The following is a 23,986-nucleotide window of genomic DNA, read 5'->3' on the forward strand; positions in this document are numbered from 1 at the left end:
TCCCCTCTCACCCCTCCTCCTCAAAGCGTCCTCCCCGCTTCTTCCCCCTTCCAACTTTCACCTTCATCTCCCTCAACCTTCTGCCTCGCTCTTCCCCCTCGTCAAATAACACCTCACTGCGCCTCTCCCAATCACCATCAAACCTTTTGTCTGCCCTAGAGTCCCTGTATAAAGAGAGTTGCGCCATGCGCTGACCCGAGATTTCTGGTCACGTGATTTCGTGGCGCCATTTTGTGTCTAACTTCACCGTGCGTGAACGTCAGCTTGGTACGGGAATGTTGTTTATTGCCAAACAAAATGACTGGTTGTTCTGCTTTTGGTTGTTCAAACCAATCTGGGAAATATAAGATGTATAGATTTCCAAGTGATAAAGTCAGAAGACAAATTTGGGAGGAGGTGAACGTAGTGGGATGAAGTGTTGGTCTGGTCAGAGTGTTGTATTACGTGCAGAGTTTTCTTACGGTCTGAATGTATGAATCATGTTCTGTACTGAATGTATGAACCAAGTTTTGTACTGAATGTTTACTGTGTTGGCCTCATCGTGTTCCTGGTGAAATTAAACAAGTTATGATGAATACGACGTCGTATCTGTGCTTTTCCATATCTGTTCGACTCGACGAACCGTGCACACTGCAGGTATTTTAAAAAGTTTTTTCTCTGTTTAATTACGGCTTGGCGCAGTCGAAAATTAAGTGTTAATTAAGTCGCCAGCTATGAAACATATTAATCGATCAGGCAATATCCATCAGAGTTCTGGGAAAGGGTGTAGTAATAAATGAACGTTTCAATCTTACTAGATGCCGATGACGTTTTCCTTATGTCAGAGACAGAAGCTGACTTGCAGCTTGTTAAATCATTACAATGGAAATTGAATATAAATGTCGATAAAACTAAAGTTGTACACTATAGAAATATGGCAATACCACGTACAGAATTTGTTTTAAGTGTGTTAGACTATATGTCGGCTGGAAGTCCTACACCGGAATTGCTCTTGGCACCCTTTAAAAAATATTGGATATGCCCACACTCCTTTCTAAAAGTTATTAAAATTCAGAGAACGACAGCATTGGTTTGTCTTACTTATAATGTTAGCTCTTATATGCAGTGTTGGCTTGTAATATGCATTGCCATACCACTTTTAATATCACCACACAGCTCTTTTTCACGGCAATAGCTGAGTTTTTGACAAAACAAATATCACCTGTATGTAATAATAAGACTAAATATGTGTAGAATTTTTTTTTTTAGCAGGTTTAGAATATATCACCCCATATCGCGAATGTACATGTATATCTAATCCGACACACTTAGACACAAAATGGCGTCCAAATTTGAGTTGACACAACTCTATATATACAGGGACGCTAGTCTGCCCCATTCTTCCCTTTCTCCAAGCTATTCTGTAATCTCCGACACACCTTCAACAGCTCTCCCTACCTCTTCCTCCTCTTCCACATCTTACCCTACCGCTCCCCCCCCCCCCCTGTTCTGTATCCGATGCTCCCCCTTCCTCTTCCTTAACCGTATGGACCTCAAACATCCGGGGCCTTCGCTCAAACTTGTCTGATCTCTCCATACAGGTTGCTTCTGACAAACCAGATGTGATCTGCTTAACAGAAACTTTCCTCCTTCATGATGTCTCTGATTCCTTGGTTTCTCTCCCAGGTTACTCCCTCCTCCGGTATGATAGACCTGAGCCTCGTCCTGGAGGTGGGGTTGCTATCTTTATAAAAAAACTCTCTTCCTCACTCGCCCTGCACTGCCCTCTCTCCACCTCACCCCTAGGAATACCTTTGGCTACGGCTTCCCCTTCGCTCCCACCTTTTGTTCATATGTGTGTTGTACCATCCACCAAACAGTGATGACTCCATCTACATCTCGCTGTCTGAGAATATGGACCAACTTCTATCGACCCATCCCAACTCTCTCTTCCTCATATGTGGTGATTTCAACTGTCACCATGCCAGTTGGCTGGGTGTGGGTACCACTCTCACCAGCCATGGCTCTTCAGCAAAGGACTTCTGTGACTCACTGGGACTGACACAATCTGTCAATTTCCCGACCCGGATTTCAGTCAAAGGAGCATCTTCTCTTCTGGACTTGGTTATGACTAACTTCCCTGAAAATGTCTGCTGCTCTTCTTCTCCTCCAATCGGCTCTTCTGATCATGTGCTTGTTAAAGTGGACATCTCTCTGACCATTCTCAGAGAGCCTCCTCAGCGTCGACGAGTCTGGCATTTCACTCAGGCCAACTGGCACGGTCTTCAAGCAGCCATCAATCATCTGGACTGGTCTCCCATCTCTACTGCCTCTGACATAAATTCTTCCTGGGAATTCTTCCAAAGCAAACTGCTCTCTCTCATGCACAGATTTATCCCATCTCGTCTTCTGTTGTCATACCCTTCCTCCCGTCCATGGTACACGGAATCTTGTGGTGAGGCTATTGCCCAGAAACAACTTGCTTTCGTCTCCTGGAAAGCAAATCCAAAGGAAGGAAATCTCATTTCCTTTCACAAAGCCCGAAACAAGTGTGTGTCCACCCTCAGGAGAGCCAGGAAACAATATCTCTCCGTTCTCAGGACCGAACTCTCTTATCTGTCTCCCTCTTCCAAATCCTGGTGGCGTCTGTTCAAATCTGTTTCTGGTGTTTGTTCCCCCTCCATCCCCTCCCTCACCTCAAATGGCCACACGGCTGACTCCGCACGTGAAAAAGCTGAATGCCTCAACTCTGTGTTTGCCTCTAAATCTTGTGTCCCAAACCCATCCCTCTCTGTACCCACCGTACCCAGTCGTACCCAGCTGCTCCTGGACTCTGTGTCCTTTCCTCCTGACAAGGTGGAAAAGTTTCTCTCAAACCTCGACTCGGATTCTGCAACTGGACCTGACGGCATCAGCCCACGGGTCCTAAAATCCTGTACTTCCACTCTTTCACTCCTTCTCTCTGTTTTCTTCACCCTCTCTTTTGCTCAAGGTCATCTTCCATCTGCTTGGAAATCTGCCAACATCACCACTTTGCACAACAAAGGTGCAAAAACAGATCCCAGCAACTACACACCAATCACCCTTCTCCCAATTATCAGCAAAGTCATGGAATCCATCATTGCTTCAGATATGAAATCTTTCCTCTTCTCCAATGGCTTGATCTCTGATCATCAATTTGGTTTCAGACCTGGACACTCTACTCTGGACATGCTGCTTCTGCTTTCTCAACAATGGATGGAGGTCCTCAATGCCAAACAGGAAATTAGAGCAGTCTCCCTTGACATATCACGTGCCTTCGATACGGTCTGGCACCCCGCTCTGCTCACCAAACTCTCCTCTTTTGGTATCCATGGAAATCTCCACGCATGGCTGGCGGACTTCCTCTCTAGTCGTAGTCAACGTGTGGCCCTGAATGGGTTTCTCTCATCTCCTCTTCCTGTTCAGGCTGGAGTTCCACAAGGCAGTGTTCTGGGCCCTGTGCTTTTTCTGGTCTTCATCAATGATCTCTCTGACTCTCTTGAAAATCCTCTGTATCTCTTTGCTGATGACTCTACTCTCTGTCGCTCCATTCTTCATCCCTCAGATCGGCTGTCTGCAGCCTCTTCACTCTCTGCAGACCTGGACAAAATCACAGACTGGGCAAACAAGTGGAACATGTCTTTCAATCCTGACAAATCTCACACTCTTACGATGTCTCCGAAAAGACCGACTGGACAACCCTCCCATCCACTTTCTGAATAATCCTCTCCAAGAAGTTCTGTCACTCAAGCTTTTGGGTCTCACTATCTGCCATGATCTTTCCTGGGAAAACCACATTTCAAATCTGGCCTCCAAAGCCAGTCGCCGACTGGGCATCCTCCGTCGTGCGAAGTCCTTCCTTGGCACACCTGAGCTCCTCACCACATACAAGGCTTTCATCCGCAGCTCAATGGAATACTGCTCTCCCCTCTGGGCTGGTGCTCCTGCCTCACACCTAGCTCGTCTTCACGCTGTTGAAACCAAAGCATTCAGAATCATTGGAATCTCCCGCGATGAAGCTAACTCCAAGGGCCTCTCACTCACTCACCGCAGGCAGGTTGGTGGTCTTTCCGTCTTCTACCGACTCCTCTCTGGCCTTGCCTCCCCAGCTCTCTCTGGGCTCTGTCTCGCAAATATTCCTACAGGTCGCACAAGATCTGCCTGCAACCCTCTTATGGTCAAACTGCCAAAATCATGACTCTGCTCACCTTCACTCCTTCATTCCTCTTTTCTCCCGCCTCTGGAACAAACTCCCTCACTCTCTTCAATCCCACTCCACCCTCCAGGTCTTTAAAACAGCTGTTCACCACCATCTCTTATCTTCCCCCATCCAAAACCTTGATCTTTTCTACCCCCGCTAATTTCACCCCAATTCCACTTTTTTGAAATACCAACTTCTGTCCTGGAAGTCCTTGGTGTCCTTGTGTTTTATACTTCTTCCTCCCCCCAAGCCCTCTCCCTTCCACACATCTCCCTGCTCTCAAATGTTGTGTTGTGTGCTTCCCCTTCTCTCCTCATCTTGTTTTCCGCTCCCTCTTTTTATATATTTTGTTTGTCTGGTTGATTTGTTTGTGAAGTAAATGTTAGCTGTTTCACGAGCCTCGATTCAGTATACAACAAAAAAAAAAAAAAAAAAAAAAAAAATGCGTACAATGCACTGTCAATGGCATGCCTCGTCTTCGTGAAGGACACAGTGTGATGCCCTTGGGGTGCAATTTCGTATTTGTACAGTGTGCTGTGAGGACACAGAGGACACAGTTTGGTATTTGAACAGTGTGCTGTGAGGATGCCCTTGGGGTGCATTTTGGTATTTGTACAGTGTGCTGTCACCGCATACAGTGTGCTGTCAATGGCCTGCCTTGTCCCCGTGAAGGACACAGTGTGATGCCCTTGGGGTGCAATTTGGAATTTGTGCAGTGTGCTGTCACTGCATGCAGTGTGCTGTCAATGGCCTGCCTAGTCTCCGTGAAGGACACAGTGTGATGCCCTTGCGGTGCAATTTGGTATTTGTACAGTGTGCTGTCACCGCATGCAGTGTGCTGTCAATGGCCTGCCTAGTCTCCATGAAGGACACAGTGTGATGCCATTGCGGTGCAATTTGGTATTTGTACAGTGTGCTGTCACTGCATGCAGTGTGCTGTCAATGGCCTGCCTAGTCTCCGTGAAGGACACAGTGTGATGCCCTTGCGGTGCAATTTGGTATTTGTACAGTGTGCTGTCACCGCATACAGTGTGCTGTCAATGGCCTGCCTTGTCTCCATGAAGGACACAGGGTGATGCCTTTGGGGTGCCATTTTGAATTTGTCACCGTGTACAGTGTGTTGCCAATGGCCTGCCGCTTCTCCGTGAAGGACACAGTGTGACGCCCTTGGGGTGCAATTTGGCATTTGTACAGTGTGCTGTCACCGCATACAGTGTGCTGTCAATGGCCTGCATAGTCTCTGTGAAGGACACAGTGTGATGCCATTGGGGTGCAATTTGGAATTTGGACAGTGTGCTGTCATCGTGTACAGTGTGCTAGATCAATGGCCTGCCTAGTCTATGTGAAGGACACAGTGGGATGCCCTTGGGGTGCAATTTGGAATTGTTACAGTGTGCTGTCGCCGTGTACAGTGTGCTGTCGCCACATACAGTGTGCGGTCGCAGCGTACATTGTGCTGTCATCGTGTACAGTGTGCTGTCGCCGTGTACACTGTGCTGTCGCCGTGTGCAGCGTGCTGTCACCGTGTACAGTGTGCTGTCGCCGTGTACAGTGTGCTGTCTCCGTGTACAGTGTGCTGTCTCCACATGCAGTGCTGTCACCATGTGCAGTGTGCTGCCGCCACGTGCAGTGTGCTTTCGCCACGTATAGTGTGCTCTCAATGGCCTGCCTAGTCTCGGTGAAGGACACAGTGTGATGCCTTTGGGGTGCAATTTGGTATTTGTACAGTGTGCTGTCATTTGCCTGCCTCGTCTCCGTGAAGGATACAGTGTGATGCCCTTGAGGTGCCATTTGGAATTTCTTCAGTGTGCTCTCCGCGTACAGTGTGCTGTCAATGGCCTGCCTAATCTCCGTGAAGGACACAGTGTGATGCCCTTGGGGTGCAATTTGGAATTTGTACAGTGTGCTGTCACCTCATACAGTGTGCTGTCAATGGCCTGCATAGTCTCTGTGAAGGACATAGTGTGATGCCTTTGGGGTGCAATTTTGAATTTTTACAGTGTGCTGTAACCACGTACAGTGTGCTATCAATGGCCTCCATAGTCTCCATGAAGGACACAGTGTGATACCCTTGGGGTGAAATTTGGTAGTTGTACAGTGTGCTGTCAATTGCCTGCCTCGTCTCCGTGAAGGACACAGTGTGATGCCTTTGGGGTGCAATTTGGAATTTGTACAGTGTGCTATCACTGGCCTGCATTGTCTCCGTGAAGGAGACAGTGTGATGCCCTTGGGGTGCAATTTGGAATTTGTACAGTGTGCTGTCACCGTGTACAGTGTGTTGCCAATGGCCTGCCGAGTCTCCGTGAAGGACACAGTGTGATGCTTGTCATTCACTAATTAATGCTAGTGGAATGGAGACTCGTTTGACATATCCATCCGAGGGACGGCGTTCACATTGAAACGCCAGGATGGCAGAGTCTGCAGATGGGTCGAGATTCAAACCCACGTTCGAGTGTTCAGAGGTGAGTGCGCGTTCCTCGAGGCTGTCCTGGTTTTCCAAGCCTTTATGATGGAGTCTCTGCAAGAAACGCTTTCAATTTTTCTCCAAAAATGTTGCAACTCATCACTCACCTCCATACTTTCACACCCTCCTTTCTTCCTTGTTAACCATTTCCCTGAGTCTTTTGAAGCAAGCCCTTCTCCAAGGGATTTCAAACGTGCTACCCACCACCACCTCATGGTCTTCCCATTATCTTTCACACCACTGAGCTTTACTAAACTTGCTGACCTTTTTATCATCATTCCTTGTACAGCCTGCTCTCCTTGTGCTGCAGCTCATCCATTTGCTTTCCCACAGTATTCCATTCCCCCCATCTGTCTGTTGATACATTGCTCCTTGTCCGATTGCTCTTCCATAAGCATCAATATCTGGAAATGCAAAGTCATCTTGTCTGGCTTAAATAAATGTTTGCTTTGTCCCCGACTCCAGCTGGTCGCTGATGGAAATCTGTACGAGCTCCAGGAACTAATCAACTCCTTCCCAAAATGTCTTGGAGTCTGGAACAATGAGGGACATCTTCCTCTTCATCAGGCCGCTTCTCTTGGCCACAATGACATCTTGAACCTTATTGCCACCTGTGTGAAGACTATAGGTAAATTTGCGCCATCACCTTGTTTTAAATGTGCAAAATTGAAACAACCGTCTTGAAATATCAATCTTTAAATTGGTTCACATCATCAGTTGTGGTAACGTCATTCGCACTTCTGAGTTTACATCAAAATATCTCGTTGAACTAATTTATGTGTAAGAGTATTTTTTTGTGGATACCAAGTCGAGGCTCGTGCAAGAGCTAGCACATAGAACATAGAACAGGTAATAAAGGCAGCTGGGGAGAGAAAGGGAAGCACAACAACAGGAGAGAACAGGGACATTGGGAAATTTGTGGAAGGCAGAGGGTTGGGGTGGAGTACACGGGATAAACAAGGTGGACGCCACAGGGACTTTCAGGAAAGAGAACGGAATAAGAAAAAGGTGGATTTGTGGTGTTTTAACGGGGGTAGAAAAGATCAAGGATTTGGATGTGGGAGGATAAGAGATGGTGGTGAACAGCTGTTTTAAAGACCTGGAGGGAGGACAGGGATTGAAGAGAGTGAGGGAGTTTGTTCCAGAGGCGGGAGAAAAGCGGAATGAAGGAGTGAAGGTGAGCAGAGAGTCTTGATTTTGGCAGTTTAACCATAAGAGGGTTGCTGGCAGATCTTGTGTTTATAAATACATATACATATACACATCTAAATATTTTATGGCTTTGGGGGACAGAACACAGGCAGAGTTTTCGGGTTGTCCTTCCGCACATCCGTGCGGGCTAAACCTCGTTTTTCTCAGCAACCACAAGACCGATTGAGATGAAACTTTCAGGGTGGGAGTGACACCCATGCAGGATGTTTTTGTCATAATTGTGACGTCATAGGTCATGTGGTATGGCAGCTATCTTCGAACAAACACAAATAATAAAAAAATTCTTTCTCGGAAACCGCTGAATGGAAAGATTTAAAACTTGCAACATTGTGAAGTACTCCCAATGGGGAACAAAAGCATGATTATGATGACATCATAGGTGAAGTGAAATACCAGCCAAAAATGTTTTAATCGAATTTCTCATCCTAAAAATCTGAAATTGCATGCATTTGATCTATGACCCATTTGTATTGAAATATTACATTAATCACATCATAGGTCACATGCTTTGGCAGCCATATTGGATTTAATCTAACACCTTCTTCAACTAAAGCTAATCCAACCGAAGGCAGTCTCAGTTCCTTTCACAATGCCCGGAACAAGTGTGTGTCTACCCTCAGGAGGGCCAGGAAACAATATCTCTCAACTCTCAAGACTGAATTCGCAAACCTGTCTCCCTCCTCCAAATCCTGGTGGTGTCTGGTCAAATCTGTTTCTTGTGTTTGTTCCCCTTCCATCCCCTCCTTTACCTCAAACGGCTGCACAGCTGACTCCGCACGTAAAAAAGCTGAATGCCTCAACTCTGTGTTTGCCTCAAAATCTTGTGTCCCAAACCCGTCCCTCTCTGTACCCACCGTATCCAGTCGAACCCAGATGCTCCTGGACGCTGTGTCCTCTCCTGACAAGGTGGAGAAGTTTTTGTCAAACTCAATTCCATTGTTGAGACAGCAGAAGCAGCATGTCCAGAGTAGAGTCGCATGTCTCAATTCTGATTCTGCAACTGGACCAGACGGCATCAGCCCACAGGTCCTAAAATCCTGCTCTGTAGCTCTTTCACACCCTCTCTCTGTTCCCTTTACCCTCTCTCTTGCTCAAGGTCATCTACCGTCAGCTTGGAAATCAGCCAACATTGCCGCTTTACACAAGAAAGGTGCAAAAACAGATCCTTGCAACTACAGACCAATCAGCCTGCCCCCAATCATCAGCAAGGTCATGGAATCAATCATCGCTTCTCATATTAAATCCTTCCTTTTCTCCAATAGCTTGATCTGGGATCATCAATTTGGATTCAGACCAGGTCACTCTACTCTGGACATGCTGCTTCTGCTGTCTCAACAATGGATGGAGGTCCTCAACGCCAAACAGGAAATCAGAGCTGTCTCCCTTGACATATCTTGTGCCTTCGATACGGCCTGGCACCCTGCTCGGCTCACCAAACTCTCACCCTATGGTATCCGTGGAAATCTCCACGTATGTGCTTGTGGACTCCCTCTCTGGTTGTCGTCAACGTGTGGCCCTGAATGGATTTCTCTCATCTCCCCTTCCTGTTCTGGCTGGAGTTCCCCAAGGTAGTGTTCTGGGCCCTGTGCTTTTTTGGTATTCATCAATGATCTTTCCGACTCTCTGGAATATCCTCTCTGTCTCTTTGCTGACGACTCCACTCTCTGCCGCTCCATACCTCATCCCTCAGATCACCAGGCAGCAGCCTCTTCACTCTCTGCAGACCTGGACAAAATCACAAACTGGTCAAACAAGTGGAACATGTCTTCAATCCTGACAAATCTCACACTCTTACTACGTCTCTCCGAAAAGACCGACTGGACAACCCACCCATCTACTTTCTCAACAAGCCTCTCCAAGAAGTTCTGTCTCTCAAGCTTTTGGGTCTCACTATCTGCCATGATCTTTCCTGGGAAAACCACATTTTCAAGCTGGCCTCTAAAGCCAGGTGCCGACTGGGCATCCTCCGTCGTGTGAAGTCCTTCCTTGGCACACCTGAGATCCTCACCACATACAGGCTTTCATCCGCAGCTCAATGGAATACTGTTCCCCCTTCTGGGCTGGTACTACTGCCTCACACCTAGCTCGGCTTCACGAGGTTGAAACGCACCGCTCGAGCATGGCGGTCAACTTGAGCAAGAATTGTACGGTTCTGCTGGCCGCGTATGAGGACATTTGTAATCCAAAGACCTCAACGGATTGGTCGCACAATATCTCCCAGCAACCCTCTTATGGTGAAACTGCGAAAATCAAGACTCTCTGCTCACCTTCACTCTTTCATTCCTCTTTTCTCCCACCTCTGGAACAAACTCCCTCACTCTCTGCAATCCCTATCCTCCCTCCAGGTCTTAAAAACATCTGTTCACCACCATCTCTTATCTTCCCCCATCCAAAACCTTCATCTTTTCTACCACCGTTAATTCACCCTAGGTCCACTTTTTCGAAATATCGACTTCTTTCCTGGAAGTCCTGGCAGTGTCCATGTGGTTTTATACCTCTGTGTCAGTGTCCATGTGTTCTCTGCTTTTGTACTTTTGTGCTTCCCTCTCTCCCCATCTTGTCTCCCGCTCCCTTTATCATATGTGTTATGTGTCGGTTCGTTTTTTTGTGTTTCATGTTAGCTCTTACACGAGCCTCGATCTTGTATACAAAAAAACAAAACAAAAAAAACCCTTATAAACCTTCTTCCCCAAACCACCAAAGTGATTGCCTCCAAACTTTACGTGTGTCATTGACTCGGCATATCGATTAAAAGATGATCTTGAAAACATAATTGGTCACATGGTGTGGCAACCGTATTGGATTGAAGGAAAATATTAAATAATTATATCTCTGAAACCGCCTACCCTATTGATGTGAAAAAATTACCAATATCATCTGACACCATTGTTGCATATAGTTTCAAAATGATGACATCGTAGGTCATGTGGCTTGACAGCCATCTTGGATAAAAAAAAACGAACCTTATCCGATCAACACGAAACTTCACAAACGTGACCCCTACCCATACCCATAAATATGCAGAGTGTACATTTTTTAACGTCATATGTCCCGTGGTATGGCAGCCATATTAGCTTGAAAGCCGATATTTAAAAAAATCCCTTCTCTGAAACAGCTTCACCGATCGATGTGAAACCTGTCATGGCTGGTGAAAATGTGATACTTAAAAACAGCTGAAGGGGTTTAAATCAAACCTGTTTATTTTTACGACGGTGAACGTGGGCATCTACTATGCAGAGGCATATTGGCAACACTGTCGCATTGCTCTATTTATTTTTTTTTAAACCGATTGTGTGTCCATCCGTCCAGGAAGCCGTGAAACTGTGATTATATATATTTTAACGCCGGATGTTTGAACACCTGTTGCATCCTGTGTATTAATTATGTATGTCTATTAATTAGGGATTGTTGGAATATACTACTGTGTTCAAAAAGTATCCGACCTTTATTTTTCGTGCGTAAAAAAAAAAGAAGCTAGGGAGGCGTTGATTGGTGCACGTATGTAGACGATTCCTAATGTTCACGCGTGAATTTTTTCCCACCTGCAGAAGCTGTCATTCGATGGCAGACCGCCGATGAGTGAGGACATGTAAGTGAGCGCCGTCGGATTTTCGTTTTTGACAAAATGACAGAAAAACTTGAACAACGCTACTGCATCAAATTTTGTGTAAAGTTTGGCGATTCCCAAGTGGAAACGATCCGCAAGATTCAACACCGTTCACTCCATTATGAAGGAGGATTTGGGCTTCAGGAGAATCTCAGCGAAGTTCGTACCAAAGCTGCTAACGATTGAGCAGAAGCAACTCCGTTTGGAGATCGCACAGGACATGCTGGAGACTGTGAACAGCGATCCCAGCTTCCTCAACACAGTGATCACTGGCGATGAGTCCTGGGTTTATGGGTACGACCCAGAAACCAAGTTGCAGTTTTGATGCAAGTTTGATGAAACACAAAATTTGATGCAGTGGCGTTGTTCAAGTTTTTCCGTCATTTTGTCAAAAACGAAAATCCGACGGCGCTCACTTACATGTCCTCACTCATCGGCGGTCTGCCGTCGAATGACAGCTTCTGCAGGTGGGAAAAAATTCACGCGTGCGCATTAGGATCGCCTACATACGTGCACCGATCAACGCCTCCCTAGCTTCTTCTTTTTTACGCACAAAAAATAAAGGTCGGATACCTTTTGAACACACTACGTACCTTTCTAATCTTTAGACTGCTGAGATCCATTAGACCTTTGAAGACCCGTAAAGTCCTCCAATACCCTTGAGACCATCAAGACCCTGAAAGACCATGAAGACCCAAAATATCCCAAAGACTCCGATCCTCAAATAATTAAAAGACCTAGAGGACCCAAAATAACCGGAAGTCCCCAAAGATACAAAATACCCCGAAGACTCCAGTAAAGCCATTTTGCTGTGACAGGTAGGCAGGCACAGCAGGTAGACATGGCTAGCATCAACTAAAATGAAGACATTCACCTGCTGTTTTGGCACAGTAGGGGCAATGTATGTTTTAAAAGAGACAAAATGTTTTGTGACTTTTGTCAGCGGCTGGATACAAGAACGGATACTCAGGATGAATGTTGCAATAAAACAAAAATGGAGACCAAACGTTTTTATTCTCAATTGTGCAATGAGCCCCCATGTTGTTGAGAAACAAAATATCCCTTGAATTCAAACCCATAATGGTCTTTTGAAGAAAGTAAACAAGCAGCTTTAAATATTGAACATTGATTTTTGTGGCAATAAAAATGTGAATATAAATTCCCTTATTACAGATCTGAACGAGAAGGATAAAGAAGGAAACACAGCACTGCATTTGGCAGCAGATCGAGGTCATACCGAAACAATAAGGATCTTGTTGAGTCTTGAAGCCGATCCCAACAGTCTCAACAACATGCATAAAGGGCCCCTGCACATCGCAATTGAAAATAACAACCTGGAAGTGGTGAAGGTAAATCAGTGTTTTCAGTTCATTTGACATAGGCATATATATATATATATATATATATATATATATATATATATATATATATATATACAGTGAAACCTTGACTTACGAGTGCACCAACTTACGAGTTTTCCGAGATACGAGCCGTCGCTCGGGCGGTTTATTGCTTTGAGATGCGAGCCGAGATCTGAGTTACGAGCTTACGCCACCCGCCACCAGGTGGGTTCCGGTCACGTGGTTATCTTGCCGTGCAAGCATTTCTGCCGTATATCGCTGCTGTTTTGTTTTCGCATTTTGGTTATTTTGGAGCTGACGCCACCCGCCACCAGGTGGGTTCCGGTCACGTGGTTATCTTGCCGTGCAAGCATTTCTACCGTATATCACTGCTGCTTTGTTTTCGCATGTTGGTTATTTTGGAAAATTTCTTAGTTTTAACCATGGGTCCTAAGAAATTGAGTGCCAAGGGCAGTACTGAGAAGAAGAAGAGGATGATGTGCTTGGATATAAAACACGCAATCGTCGAAAAACATGAGCGAGGTGTGCGTGTTGTCGACTTGGTGAGGCGGATGTGAAGGCAGCTGAAGATTTTATTATAACTTTTGCCGAACTGATAGAAGCCGAACGATACATCCCCCAGCAAATCTTCAACTGTGACGAGACAGGGCTCTTCTGGAAAAAGATGCCGAGGAGGACGTATATAACGGCAGAGGAGAAGAGCATGCCAGGCCACAACTTGTTCAGAGTGCCGGCGATAGCTCGCCTTCTCTTTGTGGAAAACACGGTGAGATCCTTAACATCCAACAACTAATGGGACGCAAACGGGGCGCCCAGTTTAGCGGTACACACATTGATGAATCATCCTGCCTGTGATTCACCCATGACAGGTTATAGCTGGGTCGGGATTCAAACCCAGGCTGGACAGTTTAGAGTCAAGTGTGCGTACCTCCAGTCCAGGCCATCCTGCCAACTTGTATGCTGCATACAGGTGAAATATAAAGCGCGAGATATTTTTATATATACTGTATATTTAAAAAAAAATTGGTGTGTTTTTTGGCGGGCTGGAACGGATTAATAGCATTTCAATGCATTTTAATGGGGAAATTTAATTTGAGAAACGAGCAAATTGAGTTACGAGCTCGGTCACAGAACGAATTAAACTCGTAAGTCAAGGTTTCACTGTATATATATATATATATATATATATATATATATATATATATATATATATATATATATATATATATATATATATATACATACATACATACATACATATATATATATATATATCTTTATAGTTACGGTTTTTAGAACCTTCACTTTGTAAATTTTAGTAAATGTAACCTTATAAATAATCCCCTGTAAATATCCCCATTAATTGGCTAATGTTAAAGATCGCACCCTAGTTAGTCCATGTCCAACACGTAGAACACCATAGGACCCCTCTGTAGTTATCTCATTATTATGTGTTTTAGTTAAGGATCTGTTCCCAATAGTTGAATCTGCGTTGCATTAATCAAATAAGATAGGCCCCTTCAATTTCCCCAATCATCTCCCGCTCTTCAAAGTGCAGTAGCGGTAGGGCAGCGTTCGCTGCCCGTTGTCTTGGTTTGTTTGATGGCCCCAAGCCGCCATTGAACATGCGGTCTCAGGCCGAGGAAAAAGGGGGCGGGACACAAGAACAAGGTGTGGCACGTCAACTCACCATCAGAGGTGGAGCCAGTGAGCCCTCGCCGGCCAACCAGGGCCGAGGTGAGCCGACCGGTAGGCGTGTCATAGGAGCCGGCGGCTGGATACAAGAACGCCCTATAAAAGCGGCTGCGATGGACTGCTTCACTGGAGGAGAGATGAGTGCGGAGGAGAGATGAGTGAGAGGAGAGATGAGTGCGAAGGTCCGAAGTGCAAGGTACCAGAGGAGAACATGCTGAATCGTAAGGCAGGAGAGTGGGTCCGTTGACGACGACAATATCGCCATATATTCACATTGTCCGACGGCGTGGAACCATACGTGCAGCTGCCGCTGGGTTTCGCCTCAAGCCCGGAGCGTGGACTGGAGCGGACCTCGACGCTGTTCGTCTGCCCGGACCTTCCTGCCCTGCCATCGGCTTGGACCTTCTCCCCCTTCCAGCCATTCCTTCCTGCCATTCCCTATTCGTGTGAGTCTGTTTGTTCTGTTTGGGGCGTATGATAATATAAGACTGTTTTAAGGCTGCCCTATGTCCTTTTGTTTCCCCTCGTTGTGTGTTCCCTTCTTTCGTTTCCTCTTGTGGATAGTAATAAATCATATTTGTTCTTCCTATACCCTTCGTATTCTTTGCTTCCTCTCATCCGATCGTCTTAGTCTTTTCCCCATTGAGTACCTGTGGCACGATTTGTGGCTTTGTGGCTTTAAATCGGGGTTAGTCCCTTTGTTAACGGCTCGAGCTGCGGATTGCTAAACCGCTCGGCAAAATTCCATCTTGTCCGTGGCTCGGGCAGAAGTCGCGCCCTGCTTTGCGGCGAGGTTGGCGAAGGTATCTGGGACTCCATTGACCAGTCACCCTGGTCAACCTCAACCCCGCAAAGGAGCGCGATACCTTCTAGGACTCGGACGGCCAGTGTGATAGACGAGGGGATTAAACCTCCCTCGGTAAGGGGAGTGCCGAAACCGAGATCCGTAACAATTGGTGTCAGGAGTGTGGGATTGGACCCGAACCAAATTTCACATCTAAAAAATTTGGTCAAAATTTGGAGCGGCCGAAATTTTTATTAACATCTAAATTTGAATCATGCCATGGATGATAAAGGCGGTCGGATGCTGGCGGGGGAGATAGAAGAGTAGGTAGAGTCGACCCAGGACCCCAGGGAGGAGATGGGGGAGATGGAAGAGGAGGATAATGAAGGTGCGGTAGAGGGTGTTGCAGGCGCACAAGATGCGGTGCCTCGCACGAGGTTGCAGGAGCACAAAATGGTGCCTCGCACATGGCGGCAAGGGCTGCGCTCGCTGCGCAATTGGGAGGAATGAATGTGCAGGACCTCATGGTGCAGATCTATGCAGCCATACGAATGGGGAATGAGGAATTAAAAAATAATATGGGAAGCCAAATTGGGGGATTGAGGAAGGATATGGGAGAAATGAGGGCTGATAGAGAGGGAATGGAAAACAGAATGGGGGAGCAATTGGGAAGCAAATTGGGGGGATTAGGAAGCAAATTAGGGGGGCTAGGAAGCAAATTGGAGGGCATAAATGGCCAAGCCAAATAATTTAACAAGGGGTTGGCGAGGGGGCAAGCCCGGTATGAAGCAAGGAAGTGTGAGAGGGAGGTTAACCGCGGGTTGACCGAGGGGGTCGCATTTGTGCACGACGAGATAACGCGACTCGAGGAGCGCGGATTGAGCGAGGCGGAGCAAGGCGCAGGTAACTGGACCGGGGTAGAGATCGCGACACGGGGTGTGAAAAACCCGACGGCCGCCAAATTGGACAAGGCAAATTCATGTGAGCCCGCGGTCGTCGAGCTGAATAAAGAAAAATAAATAATCGAAATTGGGTTGGAAGAGACGCCGGACTTAGAGGTAAAGCACTCGCGGGGTGAAGAAATGGATAATGCACAAAGTCTGGATTCGCATCATGATGCTGTGCTTATTAACCCCAATAAAGATTTGCAGGTGGTGGAGGAACGAAAAAGAAGAAGCGCTCAGGTGAGTCGGCCTGTATATTGTGTGGGGAGATTTTGCAGGAGGATGTTTGGCGCAAAAAGAATTTTCGCGCGCTTGGGATCGAGACAGCACTCGGGCGTTGGTGGAGGGTCCCTTGTGAGTGGTGTGAGTGAAAATGGCGCGCTTGTGAGGAAAAAGTGTGCGTCGGAGGGTGAGTGTGTGACAGAGTATGGGAGTGATACCGGGTGCGAGAGTGAATGCACGTCGGAGGGTATGTGCGAAACTGAGTGTACGGAGTGCGACACGGAGAGTGAGCTGGTTGTGGCGCGTGTGCGGGAGGGCACATCGGAGCGCGTGATGGGGAGTGTTACAGAGGATGTAACCGGAGAGTGTGCGCAAGAGTTGGCGCGAGAGTGTGCGGTGATGATTGGGTGTGCAGAAGAGTGCACGCCCGTGGTGAGTGTTACGGAGGATGTAACGGGGGAAGAAAGGTGTGGAACGGAGTGTGTGAACGTCGAGTGTGCGCAAGACGTTGCGCGAGGAGGGGTGTTAATGAAGTGTGCGAATGACGAGTGTGCAAGAAGGTGTGCGGTGGTCAGGTGTGTAAGGAAGTCTGTGAGCAAAATGAGTGTGCCTGGGTGGTGTGTGTAGTGAAATCGTATTAACGCTGAACCCAGGTGATGCTCGCTGACACCGCTAGGGGGGCGCGGCTATAAGACCCGATGCGGCCGCTGCTCTAGGCGACTTCTCCTGTGACATGTTACAATGACTAGTAGACTCGCTAACGGTACGTACCGCATAGAATATTACGCTTGCTTTCATTGAACTATATTATGGATTGACCTATGTGATGCCAAACCTTATTTCTATTGCATTCCTGTATTTGCAGAATGATGTCAAAGGTCTTAATGGAATGAAACCAACAGATGGACTAAAGTTGTGGACTTGAATGATTTCCACAACACTTAATTCCATTAAAATCTACGGACATGGCGGGAAACAAGATGCTGGTGGTATCGCAATTCTGCGCCGACCCGCAAGCCCCGGATGCTGGTTTGCAACTGACTCACTGGTTGAAAACTTTGGAGAACCAGTTCGCTGACCAGGACAGCTGCCGCGAAGCTAGCAGCGCTCCAGTCCAAAGTCGACTACAAGGTGTACAACAGTATTGCACGATGTGCGACGTACGACCTCGCTGTTGCGGAGCTCAAGCGATTGTACATAAAGAAAAGGAGCGTGGTGTATGCTCGGCATTTGCTGTCATCACGACGCCAGCAACCACACGAGTCGATGGATCACTATGCCCAGGAGCTCCGGCAACTCCTGCGAGACAGCACCCAGGAGCCCCGGACTCACGGGCAGGTTCAAGATGACCTTCTCCTAGACGCTTTCGTCTCCGGAGTCTCCTCTCAGGACCTCAGGCTCAAGCTCTTGGAGAAGACCGACCTTACCTTCACGGCGGCTCTAGAACAAGGAAAAGTATATACCGAAGCGCGGCTGCAGTTGAACGACTATGATCGCACGCGCCTCTTGGCGGGGACCTCGCTACACGCACAGCCGGAGAGTGCTACCGCCGAAGAACCGGGAGCAGACCCGCTCGCGGAACTCCAGGTTGCCCCGGTGGAGGATCCGGGGATCCTGACGGCTGCCGCTACGGCCAGACCCAAGGCCTTACGCGGAGCCACATGCTACTTCTGTGGGGGTCAACGACATCCCCGGTTAGTGTGTCCGGCTCGGGACGCAATATGCCATATGTGCTCGCAAAAGGGGCACTATGCAAAAGTGTGCCGGAAAATCGCACGCGGTTCGCGGCCGCGCGCGACCTTGAATGGGCTTATTGCAGAGCCTATGGGCCGAGCACGGAACACGGCGCCTTACCCGGCTTTGATGGGCAGTGCCCCTCCTCGCGGGCCCCTGGTCGCCCAACCGACCTTGGCAAGAGACACCGAACAGCCACAACTGTCTCATCCTCAATCGGACACGGAACGTGCGTCCTTGACTAGACTCCGGGCAATGCGAGGGACTTTGGGGCTACGCCAAACCCCAGCGGTACGTAACCGTCACGTCTCTCAAGAGCGTACAGCGTCCTCTGGCGGCGACACGTGTTTGGTACAAACTACGGAGGCCCATACTCGTCAAACAGCGATTTTGAATGGCCAGACAACGGACCGCATGGGGGAGCTCTCTGCCGGTTCTAGCTCCGCCAAAGACCGCGAAACTGCGGAATGCATGGGAAAGCTCTCTGACAGCTTCAACGAATGCCCCATGAACAACGAATACTCCGGCAACGACCGCAGAACTGCTGATTGCATGGGAACGCTCCCTGACAACTTATACGAAACTCCACGGACACCCTCTGATGCCCGGAAAACTGCAGCTGGCATAGGATCCACCCGCGAGGCGCGACTGACTCACTCGGGTGGTTCTGTCCCACTCCCAGCAGGCTCGTCCGGCCTGGCTCAAGCCATTATTCCCCTCATGGTCGAGGGCCATTGTGTGCATGCCTTGGTGGATACAGGGTCTACGGATAGTTTTATCGATCAGCGACTAGTGCACAGGCATGGTTGGCAGGTCTTGGGGGCTACGAGACGGATCTTCATGGCTTCCCAGGGACTTCGGCTCAGCACGAAGGGGGAATGTCGATTGAAACTCATGATAAAGGGACGGGTTTTCCCAGATGTACACCTCATGGTCTTACCTGCTTTATGTGCTGATATTCTGTTGGGACACGATTTTCTTAAGCGACATGGACGACTGGAAATGGAGTTTGGTGGGCCTGACACGCTTGCTGTGTGTGCCCTAGCGAAGATGGAAATCCAGCCACTTTCGCTGTTCCCCAATTTAACCTCCGACTGTACACCTGTGGCGGTAAAATCACGGCGCTACTCTCGAGCAGACATGCAATTCATTGCGGGAGAGACGGCTCAGCTCTTGAAAGACGGTATCATAGAACCTAGCCGGTCGCCGTGGCGGGCCCAGGTCTTAGTGGTGCGAAGCGAAGCACACCGCCGCCGCATGGTAATCGACTATTCCCAAACGATTAACCGCTTTACACAGCTGGATGCCTACCCCCTTCCGGGGATGGACGCGCTGGTGCGACAGGTGGCCCAATACTCGGTCTACAGCACTCTCGATCTCCGTAGTGCGTATCATCAGATCCCTGTCTCTAGGGCCGATCGTATCTATACCGCATTTGAGTCGGGGCAACGGTTGTACCAGTTTACTCGATTGCCTTTTGGGGTGACGAACGGGGTCCCCTGTTTTCAGAGGGCCATGGATGACCTCATTGCGAGGGAGAACTTGACCGATGTTTTCGTCTATCTAGACAATCTTACGGTTTGTGGGTATGACCAAGGGCACCATGATGCTAATCTGAAGCGCTTCCTCGAGGTCGCGCAGAGGTATCGCTTAACCATGAACGAGGCTAAGTGTCAATACTCCCTACGCAAGATAGATCTTCTGGGGTACACCGTGACCCATGGCTCTGTCGCTCCGGATAAGGAGCGTCTGCGACCTCTGCTCGACATGGCCCCTCCCAGCGATCGGGCGTCCCTGAAGCGCGCTCTCGGGCTATTCGCCCATTACTCTAAGTGGGTCCAAAATTTCTCCGCGAAACTTCGCCCCCTTGTGGCCTGCGACACGTTCCCTCTGCGTCAGGCGGCTTTGGCGGCCTTTTGAGGCCTTAAGGCCGACATCGCCAGTGCCGCTGTGGCGACGATCGATGAGAGCGGATCTTTCGTCCTAGAAAGTGATGCCTCGGATCATGCCATCGCGGCGACCCTCTCCCAAGGAGGGCGTCCGGTGGCTTTCTTTTCACAGACTCTTACCTCCGCTGAGCGGAGACATTCGTCTGTCGAAAAGGAAGCGTACGCGATCGTCGAGTCGATTCGGCGATGGTGCCCGTACTTACTCGGGCGATGCTTCCAAATCATCACGGACCAACAAAGTGTTGCGTTCATGTACGACACCTAACACGCCCAGCGCATTAAGAATGAGAAAATCACTCGCTGGCGTATAGAGCTTGCCGACTTCTGCTACACTATCAAATACCGCCCGGGGAAGGATAACCAGGTCGCCGACGCCTTATCGAGACCGGTTACGTGCGCGGGCATCGTCACTCTGGAGGGCCTACGCACTTTGCATGAAACTGCGGGGCATCCGGGCGTAACGCGTTTCGCTCATTTTGTGCGACGTGGCAATCTACCGTACTCGATTGACGATATTCGCCGTATCTGTCGCGACTGCGCTATATGCGCGGAAATCAAACCACGTTTCTATAACCCTCCCATGGGGACGCTGGTTCGGGCTACGAGGCCGTGGGAAAGATTGGCGATGGATTTCAAGGGCCAGTTGCCGGTGTCGAGTAACTCTCGCTATCTGCTCACTATCGTCGATGAGTACTCGCGATTTCCTTTTGCTTATACGTGCGTGGATATGACGGCTGCCACGGTAATGCGATGCCTGCAGAATTTGTTCTCTATGTTTGGGTACCCGGCCTACGTGCATACTGATCGGGGTGCGGTCTTTTTGTCTCAGGAAGTGCGAGGCTACTTGCTCCAACATAACGTCGCTTCTAGTTATACCACGCCGTACAGACCCCAAGCGAATGGGCAGATCGAACGCTTCAACGGGATTATATGGAGGGCCGTCGTGCTCAAACTCCGGACCCTTGGCCGGGGCCTCGATAAATGGGCTTGGTCGCTAACTGCGGCGCTGAACTCGATCAGGGCTCTACTATGTACGGCCACCAACCAGACTCCCCACGAGAGACTTTTCCACCACCCGAGGAGCACGGGGTGTATACGGTCTTTACCCAGTTGGCTCGCTGAGCCCGGGCCGGCCTATCTCAAACGGGCGGTTCGCACGAGCAAGTACGACCCCTTAGTGGACAAAGTGCAGGTACTCAAGGCTAATCCCGAGCATGCACGTGTGATGACGGCAGATGGGCGTGAGTCCACAGTCTCCATACGCCATCTTGCCCCATGCGGGGTCACCGACCCTTATAAGGAACCGGACGAGCCAATCTATGAGACTATGGACTCTTCCGACACTTCCGTCACTGAACGTCTGCCGACCCTCCCTTCGCCACATCCACCCTTACCTCCCCCCCGTCACCTGACTCCGGCAGCTACTCCGATGCCGGGGTCTCTGGGTTACGTGATGCCGTACCCGGGGAATTTCGGACCCGTGCTGGCAGGGAAATTCGCCGCCCGGACCGGTACGGTTGGGCCGACTGATACCATAATTCCGCACCCTGTTAATGCTGACGCTCACTCGATTCTAGCCACGCGGCAGTGTAATTCTAACGGTGGGGAGAATGTAGCGAAATCGTATTAACGCTGAACCCAGGTGATGCTCGCTGACACCGCTAGGGGGGCGCGGCTATAAGACCCGATGCGGCCGCTGCTCTAGGCGACTTCTCCTGTGACATGTTACAATGACTAGTAGACTCGCTAACGGTACGTACCGCATAGAATATTACGCTTGCTTTCATTGAACTATATTATGGATTGACCTATGTGATGCCAAACCTTATTTCTATTGCATTCCTGTATTTGCAGAATGATGTCAAAGGTCTTAATGGAATTAAACCAACAGATGGACTAAAGTTGTGGACTTGAATGATTTCCACAACAGTGTGCATGGAGAGAGAGTGCGGTGACGAAATGTGCAGAGTGTATGGAGACACCTGGATGTGTGAATAAGGAACGGGACGCGTGGTGTGAGCATGCAAGTGAAGCATCGACGTTGACCGGGGCAGCGGTTAGGCTGACGTATAGCCGACGCGAGCTCGCGGTCCATGCCGGGTGGTGTGGGCTGCGGGAGCCGGCGGGGATCGGTGTCGCGTCGCTCCTGTTCGGAGCGTCGTGCACGATTCGGGCCGGGCCCCGCCCCGCACGGCTGAGTCCGCGCTTTTCTGGGTAAGGCGACCGGTACGGCCCGGTTCGAGGGGAGGTAGGAGGGGTTGGAACGGCGCCCCCTAGTGGTGGCGGCGTTCCACCCAGGCAAGGCTGGCCCACCGCGCATGGGAGCGAAAGGCCCCGTGTGGGGATGGCGCTGTGAACCTTGGCCCGACGAAACCTCCTCCCCTGAATCGAATGCCGGACGGACCCAACCGCAGGAGACCAAAGCACCCAAATTTATTGCTCGGCTTTGCGAAGCCGAGCTTTGTACATGTAATGATGCACCGAGGCTCAAGTTTAATGGACATCTGGTAGGGATAGTGAATATGTTTGGCAAATTTGATGGGCAAATTTGATTGGCAAAATTGGAAATTGATGGCAAAAGGGATGGTGTCGAGGGATGGTAAATCCACCATCGCTCACATCACACAGGGCACATGAGCATTAGTTTATGGGGTGGCTGTGCAAACTCGCCCAGGAGGGTTAGGATAAAATGATAGGGATTTAGAAATGACAATAGGTAACGTTAGATTTAAGCAGTGACTTTTTGTACAGGTAGTCGGGGACGTAGAGAGGTTAGAATGGTTGTTAATGACGTGGTATGTGCAATAGTGCAAGGGATGACTGGGGATGCACTAAGTTAGAGGAAAACCAGGTAGCCAGATGATGCAGTTGTGTTTGTAGTGAGAGTGATGAAATGAGGAATTGGTATGAAAGTGCACGGTAGTGCTGGTTATGAAATGAGGCAATGCTCGTGAATGATGTGTGTGTGTGAAAGTGAATGAGCAGAGCATTGTGGACATGTGAGTAAGTGCGATTGTGTCTTGTATTGAATGAGTGGTCCTGGAGGGAAGGAGGGTGCAAGTGCCACCAGGTGTGCAGGTGACACCAGGTGTGTGGGCACAGGTGTGCAAGGGAAGCACAGGTGTATGGAGAATGGTTGAATGGAATAAATGGTATGGAATAAATGGAGTATGGAGTATGGAGTATGGAATGGATGGTGTGGAGTGAGTAGTGTGGAATACGTGGAGTGGAGTGGTTGGTGCGAAAGGAGTGGATGGGGAAGATGGACTCCTTCACGAATACCCAAGGAGGATAGTTTAAATGTAGGTAGAGGGAGTAGGTAAATTGTGGTTGGATATTGGCATCTGTGGTGCGAGTAGTTGCACAGAGTGTTGGATGGGTGCATTAGTGGAGTCAATTGGCTGGGCGTGTGGCCTGTTAGTGAGTGTGATTGGTTGAGCACTCCGCCACTGTCAGGATGTCGGCCAGGTGAGGCCGCAGGTAGGCTCTGGGAGCCAGTAGAGTTGTTCAATGGGGCCCGAGGATCCAGAGGACGGACCCGGGTAGCCCGACGCCAGAGAGGACGGTAGTGGGGTGAGAGTGCCAGATGGCATTCCCCAGGTAGGTTAGGGCAAGGAGCAGGTAAGATCGGAGACAACTACGGTGGGGGAGGTGTGCAGGTGAGCAGGCCTGCTGGGAGCGCCACACGACCCAGCCCTGAAATTGTGCGAGAGCACCGGGAGTTGAATCGGGGGAGTGAGACCCAAAATTGGTGAGCGCCACAGATCGTCAGTGGGAATTGGTTCTTAGAACCACATAGTGTAAGATGGCCAA

The 23,986-nt window shown here is 49.0% G+C and overlaps 1 protein-coding gene across 1 annotated transcript in view; it reads left to right on the forward strand.

Moving 5' to 3' along the window:
- Nucleotides 1–23,986, forward strand: part of TRPA1 (transient receptor potential cation channel subfamily A member 1) — a 405,999-nt gene that overhangs the window by 56,940 nt on the left and 325,073 nt on the right. The window contains exons 4-5 of the mRNA XM_078766842.1: nucleotides 7,131–7,293; nucleotides 12,658–12,833. Of these exons, the coding sequence (XP_078622968.1) occupies nucleotides 7,131–7,293; nucleotides 12,658–12,833 (339 nt within the window). The remainder of the gene's footprint in view (nucleotides 1–7,130; nucleotides 7,294–12,657; nucleotides 12,834–23,986) is intronic.

Source organism: Myxine glutinosa, chromosome 12 (assembly GCF_964187855.1).
Source record: "Myxine glutinosa chromosome 12, kmMyxGlut1.1, whole genome shotgun sequence".
NCBI classification, from domain to species: domain Eukaryota; kingdom Metazoa; phylum Chordata; class Myxini; order Myxiniformes; family Myxinidae; genus Myxine; species Myxine glutinosa.